Source organism: Heteronotia binoei, chromosome 11, assembly GCF_032191835.1.
Source record: "Heteronotia binoei isolate CCM8104 ecotype False Entrance Well chromosome 11, APGP_CSIRO_Hbin_v1, whole genome shotgun sequence".
NCBI classification, from domain to species: domain Eukaryota; kingdom Metazoa; phylum Chordata; class Lepidosauria; order Squamata; family Gekkonidae; genus Heteronotia; species Heteronotia binoei.
Genome location: NC_083233.1, coordinates 50649131 through 50676649, shown reverse-complemented (window position 1 = coordinate 50676649; position 27519 = coordinate 50649131). Strand labels below are relative to the sequence as shown.

The following is a 27519-nucleotide window of genomic DNA, read 5'->3' as shown; positions in this document are numbered from 1 at the left end:
GACCCCTGCCTAGGCCAATCATGGCTTAGAACAGGAGGGGGTGGGTTGAGCAGTCCACTTGCCAGAGGAGGAGCCTCGATCGGGATGGGTCAAGCAGTTTGAAGGAAAGAAGAAATGGAGGCCATCTGTTGAGAGATGCTGGAGCTCAGTGCCTTCCTCAAAGCCGCACCTTCCATTTTGGATGACCTGGCCCGGAAGGTTGGCTACTGGCTACAAGCAGGCGGGGAGGGGGAAGATGTTCGGGTTGTTTATGGGCTATCGAAGGGCGACTGTCCGGCCACTGCTTAGAAGCAGGATGATGGGCTAGATGGGCCTTCTTCCAGTAGCATTTATCTTCTTGTTAAGTGTTTGCGAAGGAGTTTTATCTTAAAAGAAGGGTCCAGGGGCACCTTATAACCTAACAAAATATCTTCAAGGTGACATTGGACCCCTGTTTTATGTTGGTGCTTCAGACTAACAAGGCTGTGTATTTGGAATGGTCTTAAAATGTTGAGTACAAACACAGATTTTGAAAGTGGCCTTGAAACAATTAAAGGTGGGAAAGTTATGGCTTATTTTTTCTTTTTGTGTGTGTGGGAAGAGAAGGAAGGAGGTGCTGGAGGCTAGAACCAACAATACAACCCAGGCCACTGTGCATCTCCCCCCCCCCCCCAATGGGATAAAAGAATGATAAATAGCAAGGGCTAACAAAAAGGGAGGCTATGTGACGTGGCCTGAGTTACAGTATGTAGAAAAAGCAGGAATTTCTGTTTCTATATGAACAGCTCAGGAAACAAACACCTTTCTAATATGAAAAAATACCAGCAATACATTTGGGTATGTAGCAAATAATACACCAGGCTCTTTAATAGCATAGCATTATCGTATGCAGGTAAGTGTTAGAGGTTTTGTTTCTAAACTTACAAGTTTTCCCCAGAGCTTCCATATCTGGTATTTGGAGGAGGAGGAGGTCCTTTGCCTTCTCCCCAATGTCTGTCATTTTTTTTAAATTGGCCTCCATATCTCTGCATGCAGATACCTTAAAATGGCTCAGGATTATTCACAAGTAGGTTAGAAAAAAATTCCATGGCGCTCGCTCTCTCTCTTTTTAGTTACTAAAATAATTCTGATTCATTACCCTTTTTGTTCTTCCACCCACACAAAAATGCAGCATTTTGCACAGTCTGTCAGTAGAAGCTGCTGTTAATACTTGGTATCATTTTGAATTTTATCTTACATTGTGGTGTTTCTTTGTAATCTTCTAAAGTAATTTTTGTATGTCCATATTACATAGTACAGAGTTAATAATATATTTATTATGCTTTGAGTCCTTTGTAATATTATACAGATCTACCTCTAGTTCTTCCATTTAGAACTTTGTTTGCTATAAATGTATTATTGCATAATAGTTCCAGACTAGGAAAAGTAATCCAGATGCTTTATCTAACTCATTATACTGGATTCCTTTTTTCTTTTTTAGTAAGGGAAGAATGTTAAATGTTTTGCTGTTGAAAGTTGACTTTCTAGAAAAGAGTAGAAGTAAAATGTATCTCTTGACAAATGATCATATTCTTGTTAAGGTTTTTTGAATTCCATTACCTCCCCTTCCCCCAATGCTCCAGATGTGTTCTAAAGATCTCTGAAGAAACGCATATACTTTGTGAGCAGAGCTCGGGAAATATTTCAGATATCAAAGGGTCAGTGCCAGTGATCCATCTAAGCTGAGTTAGTGTGAGCTAGCTCACAGTTGTTTAGCCTCCTGCTCACACATTTTATCTTGGCTCAGGAAAAATGGGCCCAGAACAAACTAATTTATGCAGTAGCTCACAATTTTAATGCCAGTAGCTCACAAAGTAAAATTTTTGCTCACAAGACTCCACAGTTTAGAGGGAGTATTGGTCAGTGCTGTGAACAGATATTTGAAAGTCATGAATAGTAAGAATTGTTGATGCCTCTCTGAGCAGCTGTCTGAGCCTTGATCTGGGGGAATCTTGAAATGTTGCCTGGGTCTCCCAGTGAGCAGTGCAGAGTTCACCCAAAACATTTTGATTCCCAAAGTGGTTGCAGTGTGCTATTCAAAAGGTGAAATGATAAAGGACACCCTGGTGTTTTCTTCTGCTAGTTTGCCAAAAATTATAAATCTGGTCATCATGAGGCAATTCTTTTTGTGAGAGGCAGACTGATCTAAGTTTTCAAAAAATAAACATAAAGTGGCTTTAGATATTAAGATGGCTGAAAGTGGTGGAGCTGGAGGAGAAGAAAAATCACTGGCAGAAATATATCTGAGTAAGAGCAGAGGGTTTTGCTGGATGGGAAATTGCATAAATAATTGCTGTTAGATTCATGCTGGTCTTTTTGGTCTTAGATGAACGCAGTTGCTTTTTAGAAATGGATGAACTACTGAAAATGTGTCTGTTAAGGCCTGTTAGCTGGTTGCAGCGCTACCCTTTGGGGACATCCTGAAAAATGATGTAACTGAATGAAAAAGAGCTGTTGAAATAGAAGTCTCGTCTTTTCCCACTTGCTGTGTTCTGGTGATTTGGTACTTAAATTGAGCTTGGGCATAACTGTTCTCTACATCCACAGTGGGATTGTATTGCTGCATGTGGAAAGTGTCATTTCCAAGAGCAAAGTAGAGATTGAAGTCTTTGTTTGCTGCTGGTGCTTCTCCTTGTAAAAGAAGTGAAGGGACGGGCTCAGCCCTCTTGAGGTCAGTTAGACGATGTGGCAGTCTTGCAAGGGTAGGACCTATTGTTTACTCTTGTGGAATAATAGTTGTGTCAGGTGTTCTTTCTTATATAGCATGTTGTGTCTTGGCATTGTTGTATAAGGGGAAAGCTAATTTGTTCTGGTCAATTTCACGAGCTTTATTGGGTTTATTGGTGGGACAGAATTTAATTTGTGGGACAGAATTTAATGTGTAAGGCTGAATGTTCAGAGCACTTTTTGAGAAAAGCATTTTTATTTTCCTGCATTATTAACGTTTTGTTTCAGATTTCTGTAATCTTAGTCCTATTACATTGCTTCTTTTCAGTTCAGTACCTTTAATGGTATACAACATTGCTTATTAAATATCTTATTGCATTGTTTGCATCCACTTGCATCTTATGTACATAATCTAAGTTAAGTATCAGTGAGAAAGGCAGACTGTAAATAATGGACATGCCATTCTTAGGTCTCCTCATTCCTATTCTTGTACTTTGCTGCATTATATTTTTGGTTGTTTTATATTAAAGTTTTGGTGATAGGTTGATTTATTTATATTCAATCGAGTAGTTGATTAAAAGGTAGGATACTTTTTATATCTTTACTCAAGTTGGCAGCCTTGTGTTCACTCATGAAAACTGAAGTAGACCAAGTGAAAAATTCTTGACTTTCAAATTAAAATATAGAGATAGAAATCTTCTGTTTGACTTTAATGTTGTTTGGTGTGGTTTTCAGGACCTGGTTAAATGAAAAAGGGATGGGCTTAGAGGGAAGCTGGTTGAGCAGGTGCATAAAATAGGCAAGTCACTATCTTCTATTACATCTGCTTTGGCTGGCATGAGGATGGAAATTGTAACAAGCACAGACTGTTCTCCTTCACAAACTATTTAAAACAAAAGTTGTGCAGCTCCCATTAATTTAACTGAAGTTTTAGCCAAAGCTTTTCTAAAATTGTGCTTCTATGAATCAGAGGAAGATAGGGAACAATATTGTCCAGTTGAATTTTATGCTGTTAGATTATGCGGATTATGCACTTTTGTCATTCTAAGAGGAAAAAATAATAATGTGAATGTTGAATACTAAAGGCTCTTGGTTACTTCTAGCATATGTTGGTAAATGACCCTCTTAGTGGAATGACCTGATAGCTTTCTGCTATGTCTCCTTTTCTGGCTATTTAGTTACAGAAAATAAAGAGCTGCCACAATGTGTTCTCCTTCCAGGCCGATGAAATTATAGTCTATTAGGTAGGGTTCATCCATTTTCCTTTGAATTAGCCTCCAGAGATGGAGCTTTGTTGTTCAAGACAGCACCTTTCCCCCTATTTCTAAAGCTTATCAGCTAAAAAAGGCCATCCACTGTCTTCTTTATTAAAAATGCTGCTGAAAGAAACTTTGTTATGTTGATGGTTAACTTTTATAATGAGCCGTTTAAAAGAAAACGTATCAGATATTTCATCTAAATTCCTTATCCAAGAAATGACATATTTCTCTCTGTTTCTTGTGCAGAAGGCAGTGTAACATCACATAAACTAATGACTCTACCTCATTTGTCTCACGTTCATATAAGTTATTTATAACTGGTATTTTTAAGTGCTGTCCTACCAGAAGAGCATTCCAGTGGGTCAATCAAATGTAAAGATTCTTCTGTATTTATGCATTAGGAAACAAAAATGTTCAGAAATAGTAAAAGAGCATGGAAAAGACAAGCAAATATACAATGGGGAGCATTTTCTGTGTGTATCTCTCAGTAATAACTTCCAGTCAAAACTAGTAAGCTTATTTACCAGGCTGATAAACTTATTATCTTGTCTACTCTGTAGAAATGACCTAGAGACTTTCAGATAAGTCAGCTTATCTTCAACACCTACATACCAACTCTGTTCTTTAGCTGCTATTTTTATAAGGGATGGAATCTTCTCCAATTTGAAAAGGTTAGCATAAAATTTAAAAGTAACTTCCCGTATTATGGTGGAGATACTTAACAGCCCAAGTTCCAGGAGCAAAAGATTTGCGACCACACAAGGTGGCATAGATAGCTGAACCTTATCATGTTTATCAATGGGGTCTCGGAACAATGCACCTTTGTAAGTTCAAGCTCTTGATCTAGAAATGAATCTTGACTAACTCAGGCTTGTAACTAATTGCCTGAGTCATCTGGCATTTTGTTAAGGTTGGTTTCATTTTGAACCCTAAAACTCTGTCATGCAACAGTCCCAGCAGGCAGAGAGGGTGCAAGTGGGTTGGCTTGGCAGCTTACCTTTCTCCTCTGCTTGCCCAAAAATGGGAGAAAGCTCCAGAGTATTAAAGGTTTACCTGTTTGTTTTGATTGAGGAAGTTGAGATTTCCCTCCACCTATGGCTGACTTTATTTGTTTCAGTTTTCTGAACTCTCAAACTGGAAATTATCTCTACTCTTTCACCTACCCCCAGTAACCTCCTGGCAGAGTTTACTCTCCTGAGATGACAGGGAAAGGTAAAATGTGGACTGAGCCAGCACTTCAGTCCCCTTGCCAGTTGGGAAGGAAGTATGACCTTTGAGATTCTGAACACAGCCAGCTTCTTCCCACAGGAGTGACTGTAACTCATAGCCAGATTCTGATGCCCAGTACCAACATCTGGGCAGTCCATCCATAAGTCTTCCATTGCTGGGACTCTACAAAGCTATCTTTGCTTGCAGCTTGCTGGACAGGGCACTGAACTAAAATCTTGGAAATCTTCACCAGTGGCTTAGTCTGATAAGCAGAAAGTAGCAAAGCAGTTTCTGTTGTTGTTGTTTGGTTGCAGAGTGAATTCACTGCTAAAAGGCATAGCTGATTTGCCTATTTACCCTGATTCTTTATTGAATCTTCCATAGGCTTGTGTCTGGCAGGAGTAAACTATCCTAATCTCACTGGATAGGGCGAAGTATGATACTGTTCCACTGGGAATTTTGGAAAGCATTCATAAACTGCAGTGATGAATGTTTGTGACAAAGCAAGCAGTGCTTGGCTAAAAGACATGTACAAAAAGTCCATAAGAAAGAAAGGTATTTATGTGGGGTCCCACTGGTGTTGATTATAGCTGTGTTAAGATCAGGTTGTGCAATAATTCTCTTGTTGGCTACAATAAAAGTAAAACAAATGTAAGACTTAGATGCTTTCATTGTATGAAAAACGCCTTCATTATTGTCTCATTCTACACAAAATAATATGATCACATCCTTTAATTAAGTTGTCTTTCCTTATCCTTAGATCTCAGTTGGAAAACGTTTCTTGGCTGAGCTTGATCAGGATCCAAGAATGGCCAGTAAAGGAGCTGCAGCTTCAGCCTCCATGGAGAACTCCAATACTGGTGGGACCAGTGGAAATAGCAGCAATGGGGACAGTGCCAGTCAGGATAGCACTTTTGAATGCAACATCTGTTTGGACACTGCTAAGGATGCAGTGATCAGTCTGTGTGGACATCTCTTCTGGTTAGTGTCCTTTTCTTGTTTGGCTGTCCATCTCTCCATCCATTAATTCAGTTAGTGTCCTATTCTACCCTGAAGGTTCTGAGTAGGATGCATAATCATTAAAGCTTTCAGTTGAAAGGGTAATGAGAATCCCAAAGAAACTGAATTTTTTCTAAGCCTTTCCCAATCACCTCCAAACCAGTTGTTAGTTTACAGCAATGATTCCTGGAATAGTATTTGCATGTTGCATATTTGGGCTGGGAGGTGACTATAAAGCTTGATGCTCTCCTACCCTCTCACCTCTGTTGTCACAGGGCAATTGACTTGCAGCAGCATTCTTTCTGGGAGAGAGACTTAACTGGAGCATTGATTTTGAGTGTGGGAAGGGTTGAACATTTGAACTGTAGGAAGTGGTAGGTAAAAAATTGGCCATGGAAGTTGAATTGGCCACTGAAGATAGAAATAGGCTTTAATACTAACAGCTGCATTCTATTGATTACTAAGTTTTGAATGAGAAACTACAGCACTGGCTAAATTTCAGATGGAATAAAATTGTGCTCTGAAGATGTTGTCTCATGTCATGAGCTTACCATTTTTACTGTCCTATATTTGGAATTCTCTGTCCTGTAAAAATGATTTTGAAGGCTGGTATTCTTCCTAAAGACTTAGTTGGCCTGCTGGACCCTGTTCTGGAGGCTGTAGGTTCAGTCATGGCATCTCCAAATAAAAGATAATGTGAAGCACCTCTGATTGACAGCAGCTCACCACAGTCTCAAATATAGAAAATGCTGACCATGGTAGATGAGTGGTCTGAATCAGTAGAAGCCAGATTGGTGGGGATAGGTCTGTATATGACAGGGAAACCTGGGAAGGCCCTGTGTGTCTTCTCACTTTCTGCTCAAGTGCACGATCACTATCAGCCAGCTGTCAATGGCAGGTACAGCAGCACACTTTGAGGGTAGGCTTGGAAATGCAGTTGTAGTGGGAGCTAGGCTCACCCCTCACCTCACCTGACATTAGTATTTGAGCTGGATTAGGCCAGGCTTTGTTATCCTAAATAGGTTGTGGCTTTGTCCATAGAACTTTGTGAGAATTGATTGAGAACTAAGCCTGGCATGTCAGCATCTATGTAAGAATACTGTGTGTTCTGTTTCTCAGTCATGATAATATGTGAAGGAATCCAAGTACTAGCTTTTATATACTAGCTGAATGGCAGAAAGATGCTCTTCAAGTGTATCGTTGCTGTTGCCAAGGGGTTGTGGGGAAATTATGCCTGATGTTGGGAGTTACTTTAAAGCAATGCAACAAGGTGGGTGTGTTTACTACCTTTGTAGCAAGTCTGGTTTCATTGCAGAGATTACACACTGATTCGTCTAGCTAGTACTTTCTGCTCATCAGTGCCTCAGGCTAAGAGGTCTTTCTCAGCCCTGCCACTTGTGATCTTGTAGATGCTGAGGACTGAACTTTGTGCTGGTGCTGGTTTGGATCCAGACTAAATTGGCAATTTCCTCTGATTCCTCTTTCCTACTCCAGGGCCCCTCATGATCCTCAGGGTCCTTTATCCCTACAAAAAGCTTCATTTCATGGAGAAAGTAAGATGCAGTGTGTGTATGTGTGGGCGAGGCAGGAAAGTTCTCTTCTAGTGATGAAAAATAAGTCTAGATCCAGCCTGGGACTTCTGCATATAGAGCAGGGGTGGCCAACGGTAGCTCTCCAGATGTTTTTTGCCTACAACTCCCATCAGCCTCAGCCAGCATGGCCAATGGCTGGGGCTGATGGGAGTTGTAGACAAAAAATATCTGGAGAGCTACCGTTGGCCACCCCTGATATAGAGCATGTGATGTACACCTGAGTGTGGACTTTCCTTTTTGTGAGTCCTAATCTGATTCATCATTGGCCTGCTTCTCCATGACACTTCCGTGGAGATCAAGGAAGTTTCATTATCTTAGAGTGAGAAGCTACTGTTAAGCGTTGCGGCAGCTGTACAGAGCTGCAGCTGTGAACAAGTGGCTTTTGAGGGCAGTCGTGTTGCTGTAGTTGTGTTTGATATTTTACTTTATCTTATTTGTGCATCATGTAGGGGCTTGGTAGCATCTAGTCCAAACTGAAATTAATCATTTCCTGACTTGTGCCCATTTCAGAGAGCATGTCCAGCATGGCTGTATAAATTAGGGTTTTCCTTTTCCCTCCCTATAATTACCAGAAGTGTCAGCTACTCCCACTGTTTGGGTAGTATGAGCTTGTCAGCTAAAAGTGAAGAAGGTAGGTCAGTTGCTTAGTTGGCAGAATTTAAATATAATGTGTTGTGTAGGCAGAAGTTATTGATGTGTGGCTGTTAGTACAGTTGCTCAGTTTCTGTTCTGGCTGGGGCCACTTACTTGTTTCTTATTAAAATATCATAACAATGTGGAAAATCAGTACAGGATCTTCTTTGCAGTCAAATCTGAGACTGAGCCAACTGAAGAGCAGCCGATGTGGTCATTTAGGACAGGAGTGTTTTCAATGTCATCAGAGGCAGCCATTGGATTCCTGGCAGTGTCGCAAGGGTGATCCGGGAGTTGCACCATCCTCTGAGGCTTTTTTTTTTTTACAAGGAACCCTGAGGATAGCTGTCTTGGGTTGTGAATGCAGCTATTGGGTGGGAAAACATCTTGGCCTGGCTCTGGCAGAATCGGTCAGCTGCCTGGTTATTCGAAACTGTCTGTTCAGCAGCCTTTACAGTGCACCTTTTGCATTCTTGCTGCAGGCTGTAATCTGGAAGGATTATAAAGGATTATACTATAGTGGAAGATCTTGTTCTGAAAAAGAGAGTTAACTGAGCTGCTCCATTTGTCTCTTTTAGCTGTGTGGTCTCCATGTCAGGTTGTACACCCTGGAAGAGAAGCAATTGAAAATATCCTGCTTTTGCTGCTGCTGTTTTGAAATGTTTCGTTATTTTAATATACTTAGTATACAACCAGTGCTGCTGGAGTTGACTCTTCTGTTCATTCACATGCAGTTTCATGTGTGTATTGATTGATTGTCCCCCCCTCCCCCCTTCTCTACCCTCTTTCCCTCTCTGCTCTGCAATCAAATCACTTTGGAAATCCAAACAGCTGGCCATGTTTACACCAGGTAAGGCTGGTTTTCTTTTACTTTGTCTTTCATCAGCTGTTCTTGCACAATTACTTCCTCAGCCCTCTGGGGGATTTTGTCAGAAGCGGCAATATCCCTTTCCATTCCTAAATTAACTGTGTTTAAAATCCCTTAAGGGCCACTCAATTAATGGGAGTTAACATGCAATCGTTTGCAATCTGCTTTGGAGTGAGTGGTTCTTAGCTTTTCTTTGTATATTTCTGTATGGAGACACAATTAATAATGAGCTCAGGAGACTTCATGTTCGTTCAGTAATCCTTACAGCTGCCTTGTAAGGTAGGTCATTATTTCTATTCTGGTGATGCAGATGTATTTGAATGCATGAAACTGCATTATACTAAACCAGGTCAATATGATGCGCTGTTATAGGCAGCTGCTCTCCAAGGTCATAGGCAGAGATCTTTCACATCACCTACACCCTGATTCTTTTTTAGCTGCAGATGTCAGGGACATCCTGCATACAAATCAGATATTCTACCACTGACCCCTTCGCATCCAGTAGACTGGTCACAAAGTTGACATTTTAACCAGTTTCCTGCCTTGCATTTCAGGCCTTTACTCTCTGTCACCTTCTGAGTGTTAGAAACAGTAGCATGTGTTAGTATGCTGGAGAGGGCTTGAAATATTCCTTGAAGTTAGATTCTTGTCTCTTGTGTGCTGGAACAAAAAAAAAATGTGTAGTGAAAGCTATAGAAAGTGCAAGTGTGTTTATCCTAGGCAGGAATGTAATAATATCTCAATCTGCTTTGAGCGTCAAAAGATATTCAGTAGGTAGAAAAGCTGCTGTCTGGGCACAGCCAATTTTGCACCAGGCAATATAACACACATACTAATATTGCCTGTATCTTACAGCTCCACTAACCAAAGTTTGAAGCCTTCCTCCAATTTAAGCGGTTGTTTCTCCAACACAAGAGCTGCATAAGATGGAGGATGGCTTCTTATGCTGGACAAACTTCCTACAGCCTAATGTAGGATGTGTGTGTTAAGTGCTGTCAAGTCACTTCTGACTTACACTGACCCTGTGAACGAACGGTATCCAACGCAGCGTATATATGGAAATGTAAGGTACTCCCCCTTTATGGTATCTTTTGGAAAAAACAAGTCTTGCATATGATAAAATATATTTATTGGGCTTTTGTGGGTTCCCCAGTAAATCAGTTACTTTCACTGCTAGGAATCAGTTGCTTTTGTCTGTATTTTGGGTAAAAAGTAATATTGTTAATTGAGTTTGCTCAGGGCAAGTTCCATCAAAAAAGTGAACAATTACAACCAATGTTCCCTTTAAGCTGCATAGACCTGTGAGCAAAAATTCTACTTTGTGAACTACTGGTATTAAAGTTGTGAGCTACTGACATTAAACTTGTGAGCTACTGCATAAATTATTGTGGTCTGGGGTCATCCTTCCCTGAGCTATGACAAAAATGTGTGAGCTGGAGGCTAAAAATCTGTGAGCTAGCTCACGCTAACTCAGCTTAGAGGGAACACTGATTACAGCATATTAAAATTGCAATAAAAACAGCTAAAATACAACTAACTTAGAAACTCTGCCTCTACAGTAGTGATCAATTAGTCCAAAAACCGATCAGATCTCAAATTAAGAAGGAGGGGGGAAGGCTGAATAACAGGTGACATCCACTGCCTCAACTGAAGGCCTGGCAGAAGAGTTCTGTTATGCAGGCCCTGTGGAACTGAAGCAGATCTTGCAGGACCCAGATATCCAAGGAGAGCTCATTCTACCAGGCAGGGGCCAGGGCCAAAAAATCCCTGGTCGGGGCAAATTGGACATTTCTGGGATCAGGGATTACCAGAAGGTGTTGGGTTGCTGATTGTAGAGACCTGTGAGGCTCATATGGGGAGAAGTGGTCCTGAAGGTATTCTGGCTCCTGGCCATATAGGGCTTGGAAGGTAAGCACTAGTGTCTTGAACTGGATCCAGTGCCCAATAAGTAGCAAGTGCAGTTTGCACAGCACAGGATGGATCTGCGCCCATGTAGGCGACAGAGTCAACATCTTGACGTCAGCATTTTGAGGTAGATCAAGATAGATAGCTGTGTTAGTCTGTCTGTAGCAGCAGATAAGAGCAAGAGTCCAGTAGCACCTAAAAGACTAACAAAATTTGTAGCAGGGCATGCGCTTTCGTGAGTCACTGCTCACTTCTCAGTTCAGCAGTGACTCATGAAAGCTCATACCCTGCCATAAATTTTGTTAGTCTTTAAGGTGCTACTGGACTCTTGAACTTTGTTCCTGTCAACATTCTTTATTGTCCATTGGGAAATACTATGGGATGAATTTTCTTGATCTTGGCCACCAGTGACACATTCTTACACTTAATGATCTTTTCTAGCTCCTTCATGGCTGCCCTTCCCAGTCTCAATCTCCTTCTGATTTCTTGGGTGCAGTCTCTCTTTTAGTTGATGATAGAGTCAAGGAACTGAAAATCTTGAAAAATTTCAATTTCTTTGTCAGCCTTGAAGTTGTGTATTCATCTGTAGTCATTACTTTTGTCTTCTTGATGTTAAGCTTTGATCCTTTCTGCTTTAAGCTTCATCAGTTGTCATTTCACATCTTCACTGTCTTTTGCCAGTAATGTGTTGTCATCTGCATATCTCAAATTGTTAATGTTCCTTTGACTAATTTTTGCTCCACCTTCTTCTAACTCTAATCCAGCTCTTTGTGATATGTTCTGCACATATAGATTAAAGAGATCTGGAGATAAAATACACCCTAGCCTGACATCTTTGCCGACTAAAAACTGTTCTGCAGATTGAGCATTTCCAGTCTGTGGGCCATAGTTTTGTTTTCCATATTGACATATCCCTGTTCAGATTTTGATGGACTCTCTTTCTGTGGCTTGGAATAACTGTGTTTATATCCCATCTACTCCTGGTGATTTGTTTCTCCCAACTGATCTCAGTGCACCTTTTTTACTTTCTAAAACTGTATGTTCTTCTTCAAAGGATTGTTCTTTGAAGGAATCTGTTATCCTTTCACCTCTTCTATAAAGTTCTTCAGTGTATTGATCCAATCTTTTCTTCATTTTGTCCTGTTTGGTTAATGTATTTCTCTGTTGGATCTGTCACAATGCCTAGCCATTGTTTTATATTTCCTTTTGATTTCGTGGATCTTCTGGAACAGATCTTTTGCTCTTCCGTTTTTGTTGTTCTCTTCTATTTCTTTACATGGGTTATTACAACAGTTTTCTTTGTCTCTGTGTGTCAGAATCTGGAATGCTGCATTTAGACTTCTGATTCTATTTCTATCACCTTTTTGTTTTGCTTCTCTCCACATCTGTCTTTCGCAATGTTAAGAGTTTCATAGAACAAAGTTTGAGTCCAGTGGCACTTGTAAACCCAACGAAGTTTTATTCAAGGTATAAGTAGGGCTTTTTTTTTGAGCAGGAACACACAGGAATGCAGTTCCAGCTGGCCCTGGGTATGTTTTTGTGTGCACACGCCCTTATTCAAACATTGAAGCTTTTCATTTCTTTTGGCTACCGAAATAGTCTTTGTGCATTCTTCCTTGATAATATCTCTGGTTTCAACCCATATTTTTTTTTCTGGTTTGCATTCATTTAGTAATGCAAATCTGCTCTTTACATGGTCTTTAAACTTTTCAGGAATGTTGTTTAGATTGCATTTCTATACTTTGAATGTGTTGATGTTTTTAATTAGCTTTATTCTGATTTTCCATATTAACAGTTCATGGGGCTGTGCCACAGTCAGTTCCTGGTCTTGTTTTAGCAGAAAAAACAGAGCTTCTCCGTTTTCTGCTTCCATTTATGTAATCTATCTGATTTCTGGTGATGTCCAAATATACAGTTGTTTGCTTGCCAGCAATGAGTAAATTTGTTGTTTTCACAAAATTCTATTCATTTCATGCTCCTAGTCCAAATCTTCTGACAATATTTGATTCTACTTTGTTTCCTGCTTTTACATGCTAGTCACCTGTGATTTTCACCACATCTTGTTTAGGTATAAACAATTTCCTCCTGGAAACCTACATAAAACTTTCAGTTTTTTCCTCATCAGCATCTGTAGTTGGGGCATAAACTTGAACGATGGTTATGTTGATAGGCTTTTCATGAAGTCTATTTGGTATTATTTGGTCAGCCTTTTCATTACAATCCCTGACTACTTGTGCTACATCTTCCCTCACTATTAGAGAAGCTTGGTTTCTTCTGTGTTTATCATTTCCAGAGTAAAACACTTCATAATTTCCTGACTGAAACTGTTCTTATCCAGTCCACTTTAGTTCACTCACGACCAGGATTGCAAAATGGAATGCATTGGGGGTTCCATTTCTCATTTTACAATTTCGAGTACTTTCATCCATACTTCTCATATTCCATTGAACAGCTTTGGACTTCCCTTTTGCATTTGTTCACATCATGCTTTAGTCCAGTTGCATCATTAAGAATAGTGCTGTTTGTAGTTGTCCTGTTATGTAGGATACTAGAAAAAGAAGAATTGCAGATTTATATCCCGCCCTTTTCTCTGAATCAGAGACTCAGAGCGGCTCACAATCTCCTATATCTTCTCCCCCCACAACAGATACCCTGTGAGTGGGTGGGGCTGAGAGGGCTCTCACAGCAGCTGCCCTTTCAAGGACAACCTCTGCCAGAGCTACGGCTAACCCAAGGCCATTCCAGCAGGTGCAAGTGGAGGAGTGGGGAATCAAACCCAGTTCTCCCAGATAAGAGTCCACACACTTAACCACTATACCAAACTGGCTCTCAATATTTATATACTACCCAATATTTATATAGTATGGTTTGTCTGAGACTTTCTTTAATCTTGTTTCCCATTGGCTCTATTTATATCTCAGTATTGTACTCCTTTTGTATCTTCCAGTGGTTAGAGACCAGGCCGAACAGGCAAGTGTGTCCTGTATGTAAAGCAGGAATCAGCCGAGATAAAGTTATTCCACTTTATGGAAGGGGCAGTACTGGACAACAGGACCCCAGGTGAGACTCTTCAGAGTTATCACTCCTAGAAACATGATTTCACTTAATTATGTGTAGCCCAATGAATGGCATTTGCTGAAGTAATAAAGACATGTGGAACTGGCTGTTTCTCTGAGGTATTTGCTACATAGATTCCTGTACACCTTCCTTGTTGATCTAAACATACTCTTGCTAGAACTAAAAGCTCATTACTATTTGTAGGTTAATTACAGGGCACAGCTGCCAGAGCAGCTTCAGTGAGGACATATATTGTTTTATATAACAAAGTGTGAGCAATGGGAAAATCTTAATTTGGTGCAAGAGATTTGGATGCTCTGATGTCTGTTTGGCTTTTCTCTGCCATGTTACTGCACTTGCTGGCTTTATGCTGGCTTTACAATTGCATGCCAGGGAATTCTGGAGCTCCTGAAAAGCTCATGCTTTTCTTAATGAAGTGGCCGTTAATGGCTGGCAGGTTTCCCTGATGGGCAACTTGCTTGACCACCAGTGGTGAGCTTCTCTTGGAATGTGCAGTCACAGGAGTGTGTTCTAGGATATATTCCAGGGGTTGCTGAACTGTGACTCTGGATCCACATGTGGCTGTCGAAACCCCCACTGCCCCATCAGTTGGAATGGAGAAGGCATTTATCTCTTGAAATCACTTCTCCAAGTTAAGCCAGTTGGCAGCTCAGGGAATGCATTTAAAGTTAGATTTCTTTCCGCCTCTCCCTCTCCCCATCTCTTTGTTTTCCCTCCTTCCCTCCCTCCCTCCCTCCAGCTCTCAACAATCTAACATTTATTCTATGTGACTCTTATGTTAAGCGAGTTTAGCCACCCCTGGTATATTCTATGGATGCAAAGTAATGAGGACCAAAAACTCTGGCCAGAGTTAGTATGACTCGAGCCCTAGAACATGCGCAAGAACATGAATTGCAGAACTTATGCGTTCAGATGACTGGTTGTGAAAAAGCTTTCCTAAAAGTAGGCACTTTTAAAAGTCCTGAGTTACAGCAGTGGACATTATCTGACCATCTTGGGTGGACTATAAGTGGTTTGGGTGCTAATTTTTATACTGGGAGAGAGGAATGAACTGCTTCAGGCAGATACTGAGTTTCATTATGCGTAGCAAGCTGGGAGCTGGATTAATGTGATTCATCTAGTTTGAGTATGCTCTGTTTGAAAGTACTCTGCTTTTGCCCAGCTCCTGTTTATTTCATTGGGAAGGTTCTTGTGGATTGTTTGCCAAATTATCAAAGGAGAAGATGCCATCTGGATTTTCTGACTTGAACATTGACTTGTACTGCACTAGTGGCCAAGTATTTATAGGCAGCTACTTATGTATCCATCATTAACAATGATCCCTAGATGAGCCTGTAGCAGGGACATCGCTTTCCTCCTCCTCAGGGTTTGTAGGAGTTACAAGGCTATAAATTGATCTGCGTTAACCCAAGGGGGATTAAGGAGGTTTGTGGCAAGGGAAGGCCAGTGAACACCTTCCCACCACTTCAGGGTGCGATGACTGGAATGTTCAAGTTAAGGGGACATAAGACCCAGGCAGTACAAAGTCTGTAATTTAACCATTGCTTAATTCAGCTGAATTAATTATATCTTACAGAGAAAAAACACCACCACGACCTCAAGGGCAGAGACCTGAACCAGAAAATAGAGGGGTGAGTAGTAATTTACAGGCTCCTGGAGATAGACTTAAATTCGTCAGTAATACAAAGCAAAAAAGCATGTAGCTGGTTCTTGCTGTTATGAAGAAGAATCTTATGGTAGCTTTAAAATACATGATCAAACTAGTGGTCCATCTTGTCCAGCATCTTGTCTCACACATGGGCCAACCACTTCCTCTAGAGGGTCAACAACAGGGCATAGAGGCCAAGGCCCTTCCCCTCATTTTGCCTTGGCACTAGTATTCAGAGCTTTATCGCCTCTGAATGTGGAGTTCCCTTTAGTCACCACAGCTAGTAGTCACTGGTGAACCTATCCTCCATGAAGCCATCTGATCCCCTTTTAAAAGCAGTCAGTACCTGTGACCATCACTACATCCTCTGTGCAGCAAATTCCATATATTACTGCCACATTGTAATCACTCCTTGACTTTAATCATAGTGTGACAATTGCTTTTGCTGTCCAGAAACAAAGCACACTTGGTCTGGTGCATCCAAAATAACATGGGCTTTAGTGGTGGAAAGGGCAACTGACTTATGGTAACCCTCTTGGGCAACTGAATGGCCCAGGAAGGACAAGGATGAAGGATTCTTGTGATGAGCCTCATATATCCTGCGATCATCGTCTCACGTTGCATAGCTTGAAAAGTGTCAAAAGACAAGAGGAAGCCTCAGGTACAGTCAAAGTCTTGTTTGTAGATAATGAGCCATTTAAGTCAGAACAGATGTGAATAATTTCAGTACCAAAGTTCAGCAAATTGGGCACTGCACCACAAATCCCCCATTTTAGCCCCAGATGGAATTGACCCCTTAACCATATAACAACTCGTGAACACTGTTCAGATGCAGCCACAGCTGAAAAGTAACCTTTTCTAAACCCTGCATATTTCTATACCCTTCCTTCTTCTACAACTCAAAGCTGCTAGCCAAAATAATCAAATAAACAATAAAAATGGTATGGAAATTTTAAAAGCCACCCTCCAACCAAACTTTCCTCATTGCTATTCTCTCCATTAATAATCCCAGCAGGAAAGATGTTATAATTATGCCAGCATCTACAGAAAGCTCTCTGAAAAAAAGTCATACAAGCCTTTCATGAGTCCTGCTTGCAAGGAAGGGTGGCATAAAAGTCCAAATAATAAATACAATAAATAAGCTCTCCTAAAAGGAAACAGTGCCTCAGTTGGACACATAGCTTCAAGTGGGCCATTCTGAGGGCTGAGGCAGCATGTGACCTGGCCTCCAGAAAAGGCCAGTTGAGAAAATTGGGGTTGAGTAGGAACAGAGAGTAGGGAGTGTTGGGACAACACAAGATGGATCACAGGCTCGTTCCAGGACAGGTGGTCCTAAATCAGAAAGGAATCAGCATCTTCATTTGAACCCAGAGGCAGATTAGGTGACCAGCATTACTGTTTTAGCACATGTCTGATCTTGTTCTGGCATATCTCCTGCCACTTTGTGCAGTCCTTGCAGCATTTATTCCTGAGGGATTGTGCATTTCCTGCTGCAGACTAACATGGCTACTCCTCTAGAAGCAAAATCTGGGAAATTTAAGACCAAGCTGTAGACAATGGAATATCCTGATCTTGAGACCTTTTTCTCTTTCCTTCCCCTGTGCTTCTCTTGATTCCCTTTAGCCCCATTAAAACTCCTCCTCCCTATATGTACACTTGCTTATTTGACAAACATATTGGTGGGAGCAATTTAGTTTCTGCTTGTGGAATTTTAGAATACAGATTTCTAAACTTTCTGGGCATGTGTATGCAACCACACTCTGACTGCAGTTGGCATCATGCCAGAGTGTTGCTAGTGATGTACCAGAATGTATGCAAACAGAAAACATGTAGACACAGCAATTACAAATGGTAAACTCTGCATGGTTGGGAGAGCTGTTGCAGTCTGCAGAATTTCTTACGGTACAGATGAAGCGCATGCATGACCTGATGAAACAGTTGCATATTTCTGTGTAAGTTGGCTTGGAACCCCCAGAGTCTGTTCACAGTCCTCATTGCTTCAGACAAACAGCTCTGTTGAGTGTGATTAAGGAGCATTTCTCTGTTGGATAGCTGAAAGCACTCAGCAGTTCATTCTCCTTGGAGAGTTGATGGGTTATTGAATCAGTTGTTGAACTTTTGATAGCGCCTTCAGTGAGGGCCTTTTCCAGAGTTTTTTAGAAGTCCAAATCAGTTCACCATTATCACATACTTGTTAACACTCTCAAATAATTCCAAGAGGTTGGTGAGACTGGACTTCCCTTCTCTGAAACCATGCTGATTCCTCCTCAGTAAAACTTGGTTTGCTATATGTTTTAATTCTATCTTTAGTAATGGTTTCAGCTAAATTATCTGAAACATATGTTATGCTATCTGATCTGTGATTGCACCAGGTCCAGATTACCTCTGTTCTGGCTAGTTCCATCACTAAATGTTCCAAGGAATGACTGTTTGCATGGCCATGGTTATCTTTGCCACAATCTGAACGTGCTTTTACCCGGTCAATGTGAGTGTAGTTGAAGTTTTTGAAATATTCTCCCCTTTGGCCTCTTGCCTCTTTTGTTCAATCTGAAGATATCCATGAAACTTCTGATCTAGTGAGCAATAATATATTTTCATTATTCAGTTACATTTCAGGTGTGGAATTTTGATCCATGAGACTATAGCAGATCCTTGCAAGTCCTGCCTACATCCTCTTCCTATTTCAGCTTTTCTGGATCAGCTGCCTTGGCCTCAAGGGAATGAACTTGTTTCCCTGGAGCTAGGAGCTTGTTGCACTGGGCACACCCCTACATCCTCTGCCTTGTGGGGAGATTATCATATGCTTTTCAGCACATTGGTTAGATGCCCTCTCCCTGTTGGCTTTCTAACCTCATTCCTCCCCCCACCCATAGCTATGCTTTTAAGGTTTATTTAGAATTCTGAAGCTTTTATAAAGTTTCCCTTCATGGAAGTCTCTAGTTCTCTGGCTTCCTTGTCCTGTTTTTCCGCTCATTCAAGTATTCAGCTTGCCCTTACATTTTCTATTTCACTCCCTCCAGGGAGCTGAGATGGATCTGTCTTATAGCTTTAGAATTTAAAAAAATTAAAAGTTGACTCTTTCAAGGTAGGTTGAATCTACTCTGCAATTTTTGAGTTAGTTTTTACAAGTCTAGCTTAGATCCAGGTTAAGCTGCTACAGATTTGTTTCAACTGCTACAGCAGAATTGAGGGGTTGTTAGCTAAAGAAATTCTTTTCAGCCTTGAATTCCTACTGCTCTTTACTCTTGGATAGCTTGGTTTAGCACTTACCTTCTTGCACAATTGTTCAGCTCATTTTCTACAATTTTCCAGCCCCTTTGCCACAAGTGTTGTGATGCTTCATTGCTGGGTCTTGCATGTGCTCACTGGAGTATGATTGGAATGTGATAAGGCCAGAACAGTGAATTGTAGAGCTGCAGTGGTCAGCATTTTCTGTGAATGGGAAATGGAGGCTCGAGGGAGCCTTTAATGATTATTCTTAAATGTTGATATCATTGACTCGTATGGGGCCCCTCTTAGCTGCTCATAGATTGAAATGGTACCAAGTCTAGAGTTGTCATTGTGAGGGCATAAAATATTTAACTTTTTTCCCATTCTATTTTTCTTTCTCTCTTTCAAGGGTTTTCAGGGATTTGGATTTGGTGATGGAGGTTTCCAAATGTCGTTTGGAATTGGGGCATTTCCTTTTGGTATATTTGCTACAGCATTCAACATAAATGATGGCCGGCCTCCTCCAGGTACAGAACATCCTAGTATTTCAGAAGATTCTGCAAGAGAAAAACACTACCCGTCTCTCAACTCTGTCTTCTGAGATAATGTCTCTGTCCAAAATAAGACTAGGAAGGAGTGGGGTTGATTGGTTCTACTAACTTTTTCTCTTTTGAAAGTGAGGATCTTGTCCTAATATTTTAGACCCTTTGAAGCTAAAGCAAGAAGTTTTCTGTTTTACAAGCTCCTGTAACATGAGTTTCTTTTTAAAAAAATGCATGAACTGAGAACAAAACTTTCTGTGCTTGGCAGTTCACCAGTGTAATAATCTTCAGCTGTGCATTTGTCATCCATCTCCTGGTGGATTGATTTCAGTATACCATATTGAATAAAAGCTGTTGTTATGGTGGCCTCATCCTGAAGAGTTCTGAGCAAGCTTTAGAGAGCTCTGCCTCCTTATGTGTGCATGAGCTATGATCTTTGACAGAATATGTATTAGGGAAGATTTCTATGTAGTTGCCTGTCTATTGGGGTGAATCCAACCATCTAGCAGCCTAAAGAAGAGCTAATTAAGTTGAAAGAAGGTGTCAAGCTTTGCTCAATGTAGAATAAGGGTGGGATACACTCCAGTGAGCTTCCTGAAATCTTCACTGTCTGATACTGGGGAGCAGCTGTGGCTCAGTGCTAGAGTACCTGGTTTACATGCAGGTTTACTACCTGGCTCCTTCAGGTAAGGCATATTGGGTAACAGATGCTGGGGAAAAAAACTTTCTTTGTCTGATATTCTGAAATCTGCTTTTAGTCACAGTGGACAGTGGATCTAAGGTCTGACACAATATAAGCCGTTTATGTTTTCATTCAAAGCATACCCAAGTATCCTCTGGGGTTGTGCCTCTTTGGATTCATTTTTACTGTCTGTCATGTGGCTATTTCAAGTGAAAGATCTTTTAAAACTAACATCTTTTTGGCAGTTAACCTAGGTCAAGTTTTTTTTTTAATTCTCAACAGAATAATGGGAGTGCTCACCTTCATCAGAAGTATTTGATCTAAAAAATTTTAAAAAAACTTTACTAGCTATTCTGCTTTTTTTTCTGATTACCCTGACATCTTAACTGAAAGTCAGAATTTTATTTCTTGAATATTTCGGGGAGTCCATTGGTTTTGTGCTTTTGCCTTTGATCCTGGAAATCCACTGCATTCAGTTTGTGTTTCCTAGAAATAAGAGGATAATGGCTGTTTCCTTCCAATTTTCCAGCTGCTCCAGGGACTCCCCAGTACGTGGATGAACAGTTCCTGTCCCGTCTTTTCCTGTTTGTGGCCCTGGTGATCATGTTCTGGCTCTTGATCGCTTAAGTTTGCTCCGTGTTCTGTATTGTGCAATGGTTTGCAGGGCTCTGAGCTAGCTACAGACTGCTGCCTCCTCATGGCCAACTGTAAATCTCTTGGTGTCTGGTTCCATAGATAATGGCGGGATCCTGGTAGCCATGGTGTTGCAACATGAGGAAGGAATCTTGCTTATTGCACCAAAGTTATGGAATTAAAGATCTGTTTAAAAGCATTCTCAAGTTCCACCATGTCCCACACAGAAGGTATCCGGCTGCAACAGTGAACCCAGCTTTGAACTTCCATGCTTCTGAGAGGGAGCATTCTTTGAAATTTCTGTGCCAATCAACTAGAGCAGGTGCTGTCCCAGCAGGGAAAGTGGGTGGCAGGCATTACATGGAAACTTTTGCAGTGTATGCCATGGAAGGGGGAGACTCATGCACTGGGATCCAGTTCCATGCATTCATGAAAGTACCACTTGCTCCAGGTAGTCTCTTCTCATCGTGAATGGATTGATGGAGAACATCTGGTGGAAGATAGTATCACCTTAGAGATGTTCTGTTCCTGCTGTTACTCACCATCCCTCTTGAAGATGACTTTAAAGCCAAGAGGATCAGATCTTTTTTCAGCCATAAAACTGGAATACCTTCATTTTCTGGAGCCAGATGGGATGCATTCTCTCATCTCAGGGTTTGGGTGGAACTATTGGACACTAGAGGGGCCACTCAGTGGTTGTCACTTAGCACACTTCCTCATCAGAAAAGCAGTGTTGTTTTCCTAAAGTTTGTATAACAATCTACAGCTCTTTATTTGGGACTGACACAATTTTGTCTACTGTAGTTTATTATGCTTATTCCTCCTTCCTGAGATATATCCAGATTCTCCCTCCCCCCCTCCCATGTTTTGATGCAGCTGAGTTAGGAGGAGTGGAAGACAATCTGTTTTTTACTCCTTCCCTGTGCCCTGCCACTAAAGTGATTACAAGTTTTAGTAGTAGAAGAAGAAATATTGTTCTCAATCATTGTTTGTGTGTAGAAGCACCTAGTTAATGGCTCTTGGCACTTGAGCTTTTCCAAATTGCCAAAGGTGTTCATTTGAAGGTTAGGCACAATCCAGTAGGATGCTTTCCTGTGCATGTCCTGATGAAATGCAGGAGAGAGTTTTCTGCTGGATAGTGCATGAGAGAGGACTGTTCTGAGAACTGTATATAGAAAGATTTCTTTTGGAGGGAAGGGGAGAAGGAAAAAAAGGATATCAAGCTTTACAAAGTGTTGCTGCTGAAATTCTGGATCCATGAGACCTACACATATAAGGGATTCCTCAGTTTGGTGACCTCTGACTTTCTTGTAAATAGAAGGATGTCTCTCAAAGACTTCTGGTCTTTTAATTTTGCATTGTTTTTTGTTTTCCCCCTGTTTGCTTACAAGCAAAGACTAGTGGCAGTTATTAAGGATTTCCATAACAAATTGTGATTACAGCATTGAATGGAATAAATTACTGGGGGGAGTGTTTTTCTCAGGTTTGATGCTGTGCTGGTAAGATGAGCTTGGAAACATCATGTTATGGAAATATGAGTACACCCTTTCCCAAAACAATAGAAGGGAACAGAGATTGAGATTTACCCCCCCCCAAAGACACCATGAAAGCCTGACCAGTAGAACTTCACCTGTGCATTAGATAATCTTCCAGGTGTCTTCATGTGCAATAGAAGCAGTTTGATGCTCTGAAGAGGCAGTCATGCTAGGAGCTTTCCCCTCCTTTTATGTTAAAAAGTCTTCTATTTTGGGTTCAAAGGGATGGGTGTGTTTCTAAACCAGGAATTCTTCCAAACTAAGCTGCTATAAACTGATGGCCTCACAGATCCTATAAATGGCTTGGATTAATTTTACTGGGGGAGACAACAGCACCACCTATTGTTACTAAGGGAAAGTAAAGTTGTATTGCTGCATACCATGGGGATTTCTGATATTTCTTTTCTCCTTTTACCACTTGGGGAAATTGAACACTGGAAATGAAACTGTACTTCTGAAAGCAATCTTGTAAAATGGTTTAGTGAAGGTCCTGATCAAAAACTTAAATTTATTGTAAAAAAAAAAAGAATGAAAGGTTCAGTTGTGGATTTAAATGGTATTAAAGGAGGTATAAGTGGCTTGGGATTCTTTTCAAATTGATTGTTTCTGTCTGTGCAGAGAGGGGTTTATAAATGGAGGAGACTCCAGAGAGCCTGAGTGATCCTCAGAGTGTTGTGATGCTAACCAAATCAGGCTGTCAGCGGTCTCCATGTTTTATATACAAACCAAGCATCATCTAATCCCTTAAAAGGTTAACAGATGAATGGTTCTGGAAGCTTTCATGGACTTGAGCCCCTTTTAGGCTGTTTCTGCCACAGTGAGTTCTGGGCCCTGAAGGTGCTACTGTCACTGTTCGCATTTAAAACGGCATCAAAGTCTGCTGTTCTTGTTGAAGCAGGCCAGCTGTTATGACATTTATCATGCTTTACTGGTGATTTGGAATAGTCTTTGAATTTCTTCTTTGTCTTGCCTTTTTGGGGTTTTTTTTGCATTTTATTAGCTCTCTCCTGGTCTCCCTCACCCCACCCAAATCATGTATTCAGATTGCACATAGCCTCTGGCTGGCAACCGATGGCACCATCGTTATTCACTAATTTTCACTGTTGTGAAAGTAATTAAGAATAAAAACGTTTTTACATTATCTCATGTGTAAGTGAAGGTTTTTGTTCACTTCTCTGACTGAGAGTGTGAGTGCAGAGGATCCTTAGGCAGGCTGCAGCTGTGCATACTAGAAAGGGTGATATTTGGTGTCTGTATTACAAGTATATGCTTTGTTATCTGCCCCAAGGGACCATCTATAAACTGTTGATATGTATTACAACAGGGTGCTTGCCTTCCCCTGGGGAAGGAAAAACACTCGCAGAAAAGGGAATGCTATTTTCCTCCCTACTCTTCAATCATGATTCTGAGAACTGCTAGCCATAGATTGTTGTTGTGATTAGTGTGTTGGAGCAAGGAAATGTGAGTTCAAACCCCTGTTCTCCCATGAAGCTTACTAGATGATCTTTAGCTAATTATTTCTCAAACTAACACCCTAAACCTGTTTCTCAGGGTTGTCATGGGAATAAAATGGGGAGCAAAAATTCCAGAGGGGTGGCTGCATTAGTCTTTTGCAGCAGCAATAGACAGAAGTCTTGTGGTGTCTTGAAGACTAATGTTTCATTTCATCTGCATCGGCTTTTATGGACTATAGATCACTGGTTGCGGGGGATTTTAACATCCACACCAAGGCTGCCTTGTCTGGTGCAGCTCTGGACTTCACAGCCACCACGCTGACCATGGGGCTGTCCCAAAATGTCATTGGCCTAACACATAAGCTTGACCTGTTCTTGGTGCACATCAGGTGGTAATCTGGAGACAGGGATAATTCAGCTCTCCTTTGTTCATAGTAGAACACTCACTGCACCGTAAGGCAGAACCACATGGGGGCTTTCTATGACTTCTGGTGCAGGAGATCATAGAATCATAGAGTTGGAAGGGACCTCCAGAGTCATCTAGTCCAACCCATGCATAATGCAGGAGAACAACAAATTTTGTTGTTCAGTTGCACAGTCAAGTCCGACTCTTTGCGACCCCGTGGATAAAGTCACGCCAGGCCCTCCTGTCTTCTACCAACTTCCGAAATCTGCTCAAATTCGTGTTTGTTGCATCAGTAATGCTGTCCAGCCATCTCATCTTTTGCCATCTCCTTCTTTTGCCTTCTGTCTTTCCCAGCATCAGGATCTTCTCCAGTGAGTGCTCCCTTCTCATTTGGTGGCCAAAGTATTTGAGCTTCAGCATCTGGCCTTCCAGGAAACAGTCAGGGTTGATTTCCCTTAGGACTGACTGATTTGATCTTCTTGCAGTCCAAGGGACTCTCAAGATTCTTCTCCAGCACCATATCTCAAAAGCATCTATTCTTCTGCGCTTGGCCTTCCTTATGGTCCAGCTCTCACAGCCATACATTAGTACTGGGAATACCATCACAAATTCACAAATACCTCCCCCTAAATTCACAGGATCAGTATTGTCGTTAAATGGTCATCTAGCCTCTGTTTAAACATCTCCAAGGAATCAGTTAGCTCTGCCTGTGCAGGCTGTTGATGCTTGATGATTCCCATATGGCATTTGGAGGGTTTCTACTAGGCACTCTGGGCAGTTCTGTCAAAGTTGATCTGTATGTGGAACAAGGAGGTGATATGGGTGATTGGCAGGATTGCTCCTCAGTGTTCTCTTCCTCTGATCTGAGCCTGTTCAGCCCTTTGGTATACCACAAACCATAAGGCAATGACACTAGCATATAAAATGGCCAGAACACAGATAAAGTCTTGGGATTAACATGGTAAAACTACAGGTTGGAGCTTATGCAGAGCGTATTTGGTGGCCAAATGGAAAAATTCCTTCTCTTTCCTTGCACAGAGATGTTCAGTGGAACTGTTTCAGAGCACAAGAAAGCTGCTTCCTCCAAATCGGTATATTGACCACATAGATCTCAACAGATTGCAAAGCCAAAACAGTCACATTATTCTGGACACTATCATTGAGTGTCATGTTATATCAGCATCTCGACACATTTGCTTGAATGTTTAATTGTTGCAGTTGAAGGATATGTGCAACACATGGGGAGCATTCTGACCTACAACATGCCTGTTTGACCCTTGCCTTGGTTTATATTTGTCTGAAAGGGAAGCTGTAAATTCCTCAGAGGGGGGGGTGGTCCCAGCCAGCTTTAAGCAGGGGCTTTGAATAAGCCCTTCCTGGATCCTTTTGGTTACTGCTAATATCAGCTCATTATGTATCTGTTATGTTTGTAACTTATATTCCACTGTGACATTCATTTTCTTCTAGGCTTTGGTGAGAGGAATTACAGTTCCAACAGTTTCGTGCTGGAATCTCGCTTTTGAAGTTCTGTTCTTGAAGAACTTTGACTTTCAGGTCAGAACAGTGTCCAAACTGGGGTTCAGAAAGATACTTCATACTACTTCACTGGCTTGAACAAAGATTTGTGATTTCTTTGTCATCACAGGGGTTGACCATTGTAGCCAACCTGGGGCCTATATTGTAGGTATTACATTAGCTTAACCTAACTATTTTTAGGGTTTGTAAAATCTTTCGGGCTCAAGTGCCGTGTTCTACTGGAGAAAGTTTTCCTTCCAGACGTTTCGTTCTCAGCTAACTTTTTCTTATACAGGCTGAGATTTTACATGACATTTCACACTGTAATTCCTATATTTCATGTTGCTTCGACTCTGCTAGTCCCTCCTACATCCCTATATAAAATGTTAATGTAGTAGATTTCACTCCTTCCAGCTTAAGATGAGGGCTCTAGTTCATCAAAGTTTGCTAAATTTATTATCTTGTGTATGGCATCATGAAATATAGGAATTACAGTTTGCCACAATGGTCAATCCCTGTGACCCCTGAAGGATATTAAGAGAGGTGGCTCTGGTATGCCAATGAGGTCTCCCATCCAAGTACTTGCCAGAGGTCAACCCTGCTTAGCTTCCAAGATCTGATGAGACTGGGCTAGTCTGGGCTATCCAGGCTAGGGCAAGACAGCACTTTTGGAGGAAGGAAGAATTGGACTTATACCTCTCCCTTCACTCAGAGCTCCTTACAGTCTGCTTCCTTTCCACTCCCCACAACAGATATCCTGTGAGGTAGGTGGGGCTGAGAGCTCTGACAGAAACTTGCTCTTGAGCAGAACAGCTCAGAGAGTTATGACTGACCCGAAGTCATTCCAGCAGTTGCACCTGGAGCTCTGGGGAAGCAAACCAGGTTCTCTCAAATAAGAGTTGGGCATTTAAGCACTACACCAAACTGGCTCTCTAAAGAGGTGTGTGTCACACAGGAGACTGCAAGCCGGCTGGGGCGGCACCACCACCGTTCGCGGCTTTGTATTTGACAGTGCTCCTTGGCCATCGTTGCCGTCGTTCACGCTGAATAACTCGGCGGCACTCCCAGCCCGCTGTCCTCCAGAACCACGCCAGAGGCTGCAGGCGCACAACGGAGAAGACAGCTGGACAGAGGATAAGAGCCGGTCAGTGCCTTTGAACCAGGAGGCATCTAAAGGGGTGGCCCGCGCAGCCTTGTCTCCCTGTCCCCTGCCGCAGCTTCTACCATTTATAAATATGTCAATATCAAATATTATTAAACCGTGTAACTGAGAAAGTTGGCGAAACATCACGCGTATTCTGAGATAATTAGTCAACTAGATTATAAACTTTATTGTTAATTTTATTAAGTGGCCATTGCAAAATAAACAATATCACCCCGTTGCTGTAAAGGCAACGCAAGCCTACAGGATACCACTCTGCCCAGCGGTGACCTCATCCGAGGGGTCCAGTTGCACGTGCATTCCCTAACGTGGACGAGATTAGAACGCTGTGATTGGTTCACAACAGTGTAGAGGGGTGGGCATAGAACGTGAGGAAGAAAGAGAATCAAAGAGTGGCATTTCTTCAAACTAGCGCTCGATTGGTTAGAGCCTACGGCTGTGGAATTTTTCTGAACAGACCGGGCAGTTGTGATTGGCCGACGACATACGGAGGTGGGGGGAGAG

At 41.5% G+C, this 27519-nt stretch overlaps 1 protein-coding gene across 1 annotated transcript; it reads left to right on the top strand.

The window, feature by feature from the left end:
- Positions 1-32: 32 nt before the first annotated feature.
- RNF185 (ring finger protein 185) lies at positions 33-23619 on the top strand. Its single transcript, XM_060249686.1, has 7 exons — positions 33-198; positions 5914-6134; positions 9209-9227; positions 14098-14210; positions 15805-15859; positions 19496-19613; positions 20840-23619. The coding sequence occupies exons 1-7, from the start codon at positions 136-138 to the stop codon at positions 20935-20937; spliced, it is 687 nt and encodes a 228-aa protein (XP_060105669.1). The 5' UTR covers positions 33-135; the 3' UTR covers positions 20938-23619.
- The last annotated feature ends 3900 nt before the right edge of the window (positions 23620-27519 follow it).

Bases quoted from the DNA above. Each gene is read 5' to 3' on its own strand.
- RNF185 (XM_060249686.1), top strand. From the start codon at position 136: ATGCTGGAGCTCAGTGCCTTCCTCAAAGCCGCACCTTCCATTTTGGAT. The intron at 199-5,913 runs GTTGGCTACTGG...CCTTATCCTTAG, and splicing joins TGGATGACCTGGCCCGGAAG to ATCTCAGTTGGAAAACGTTT. The intron at 19,614-20,839 runs GTACAGAACATC...CCAATTTTCCAG, and splicing joins TGATGGCCGGCCTCCTCCAG to CTGCTCCAGGGACTCCCCAG.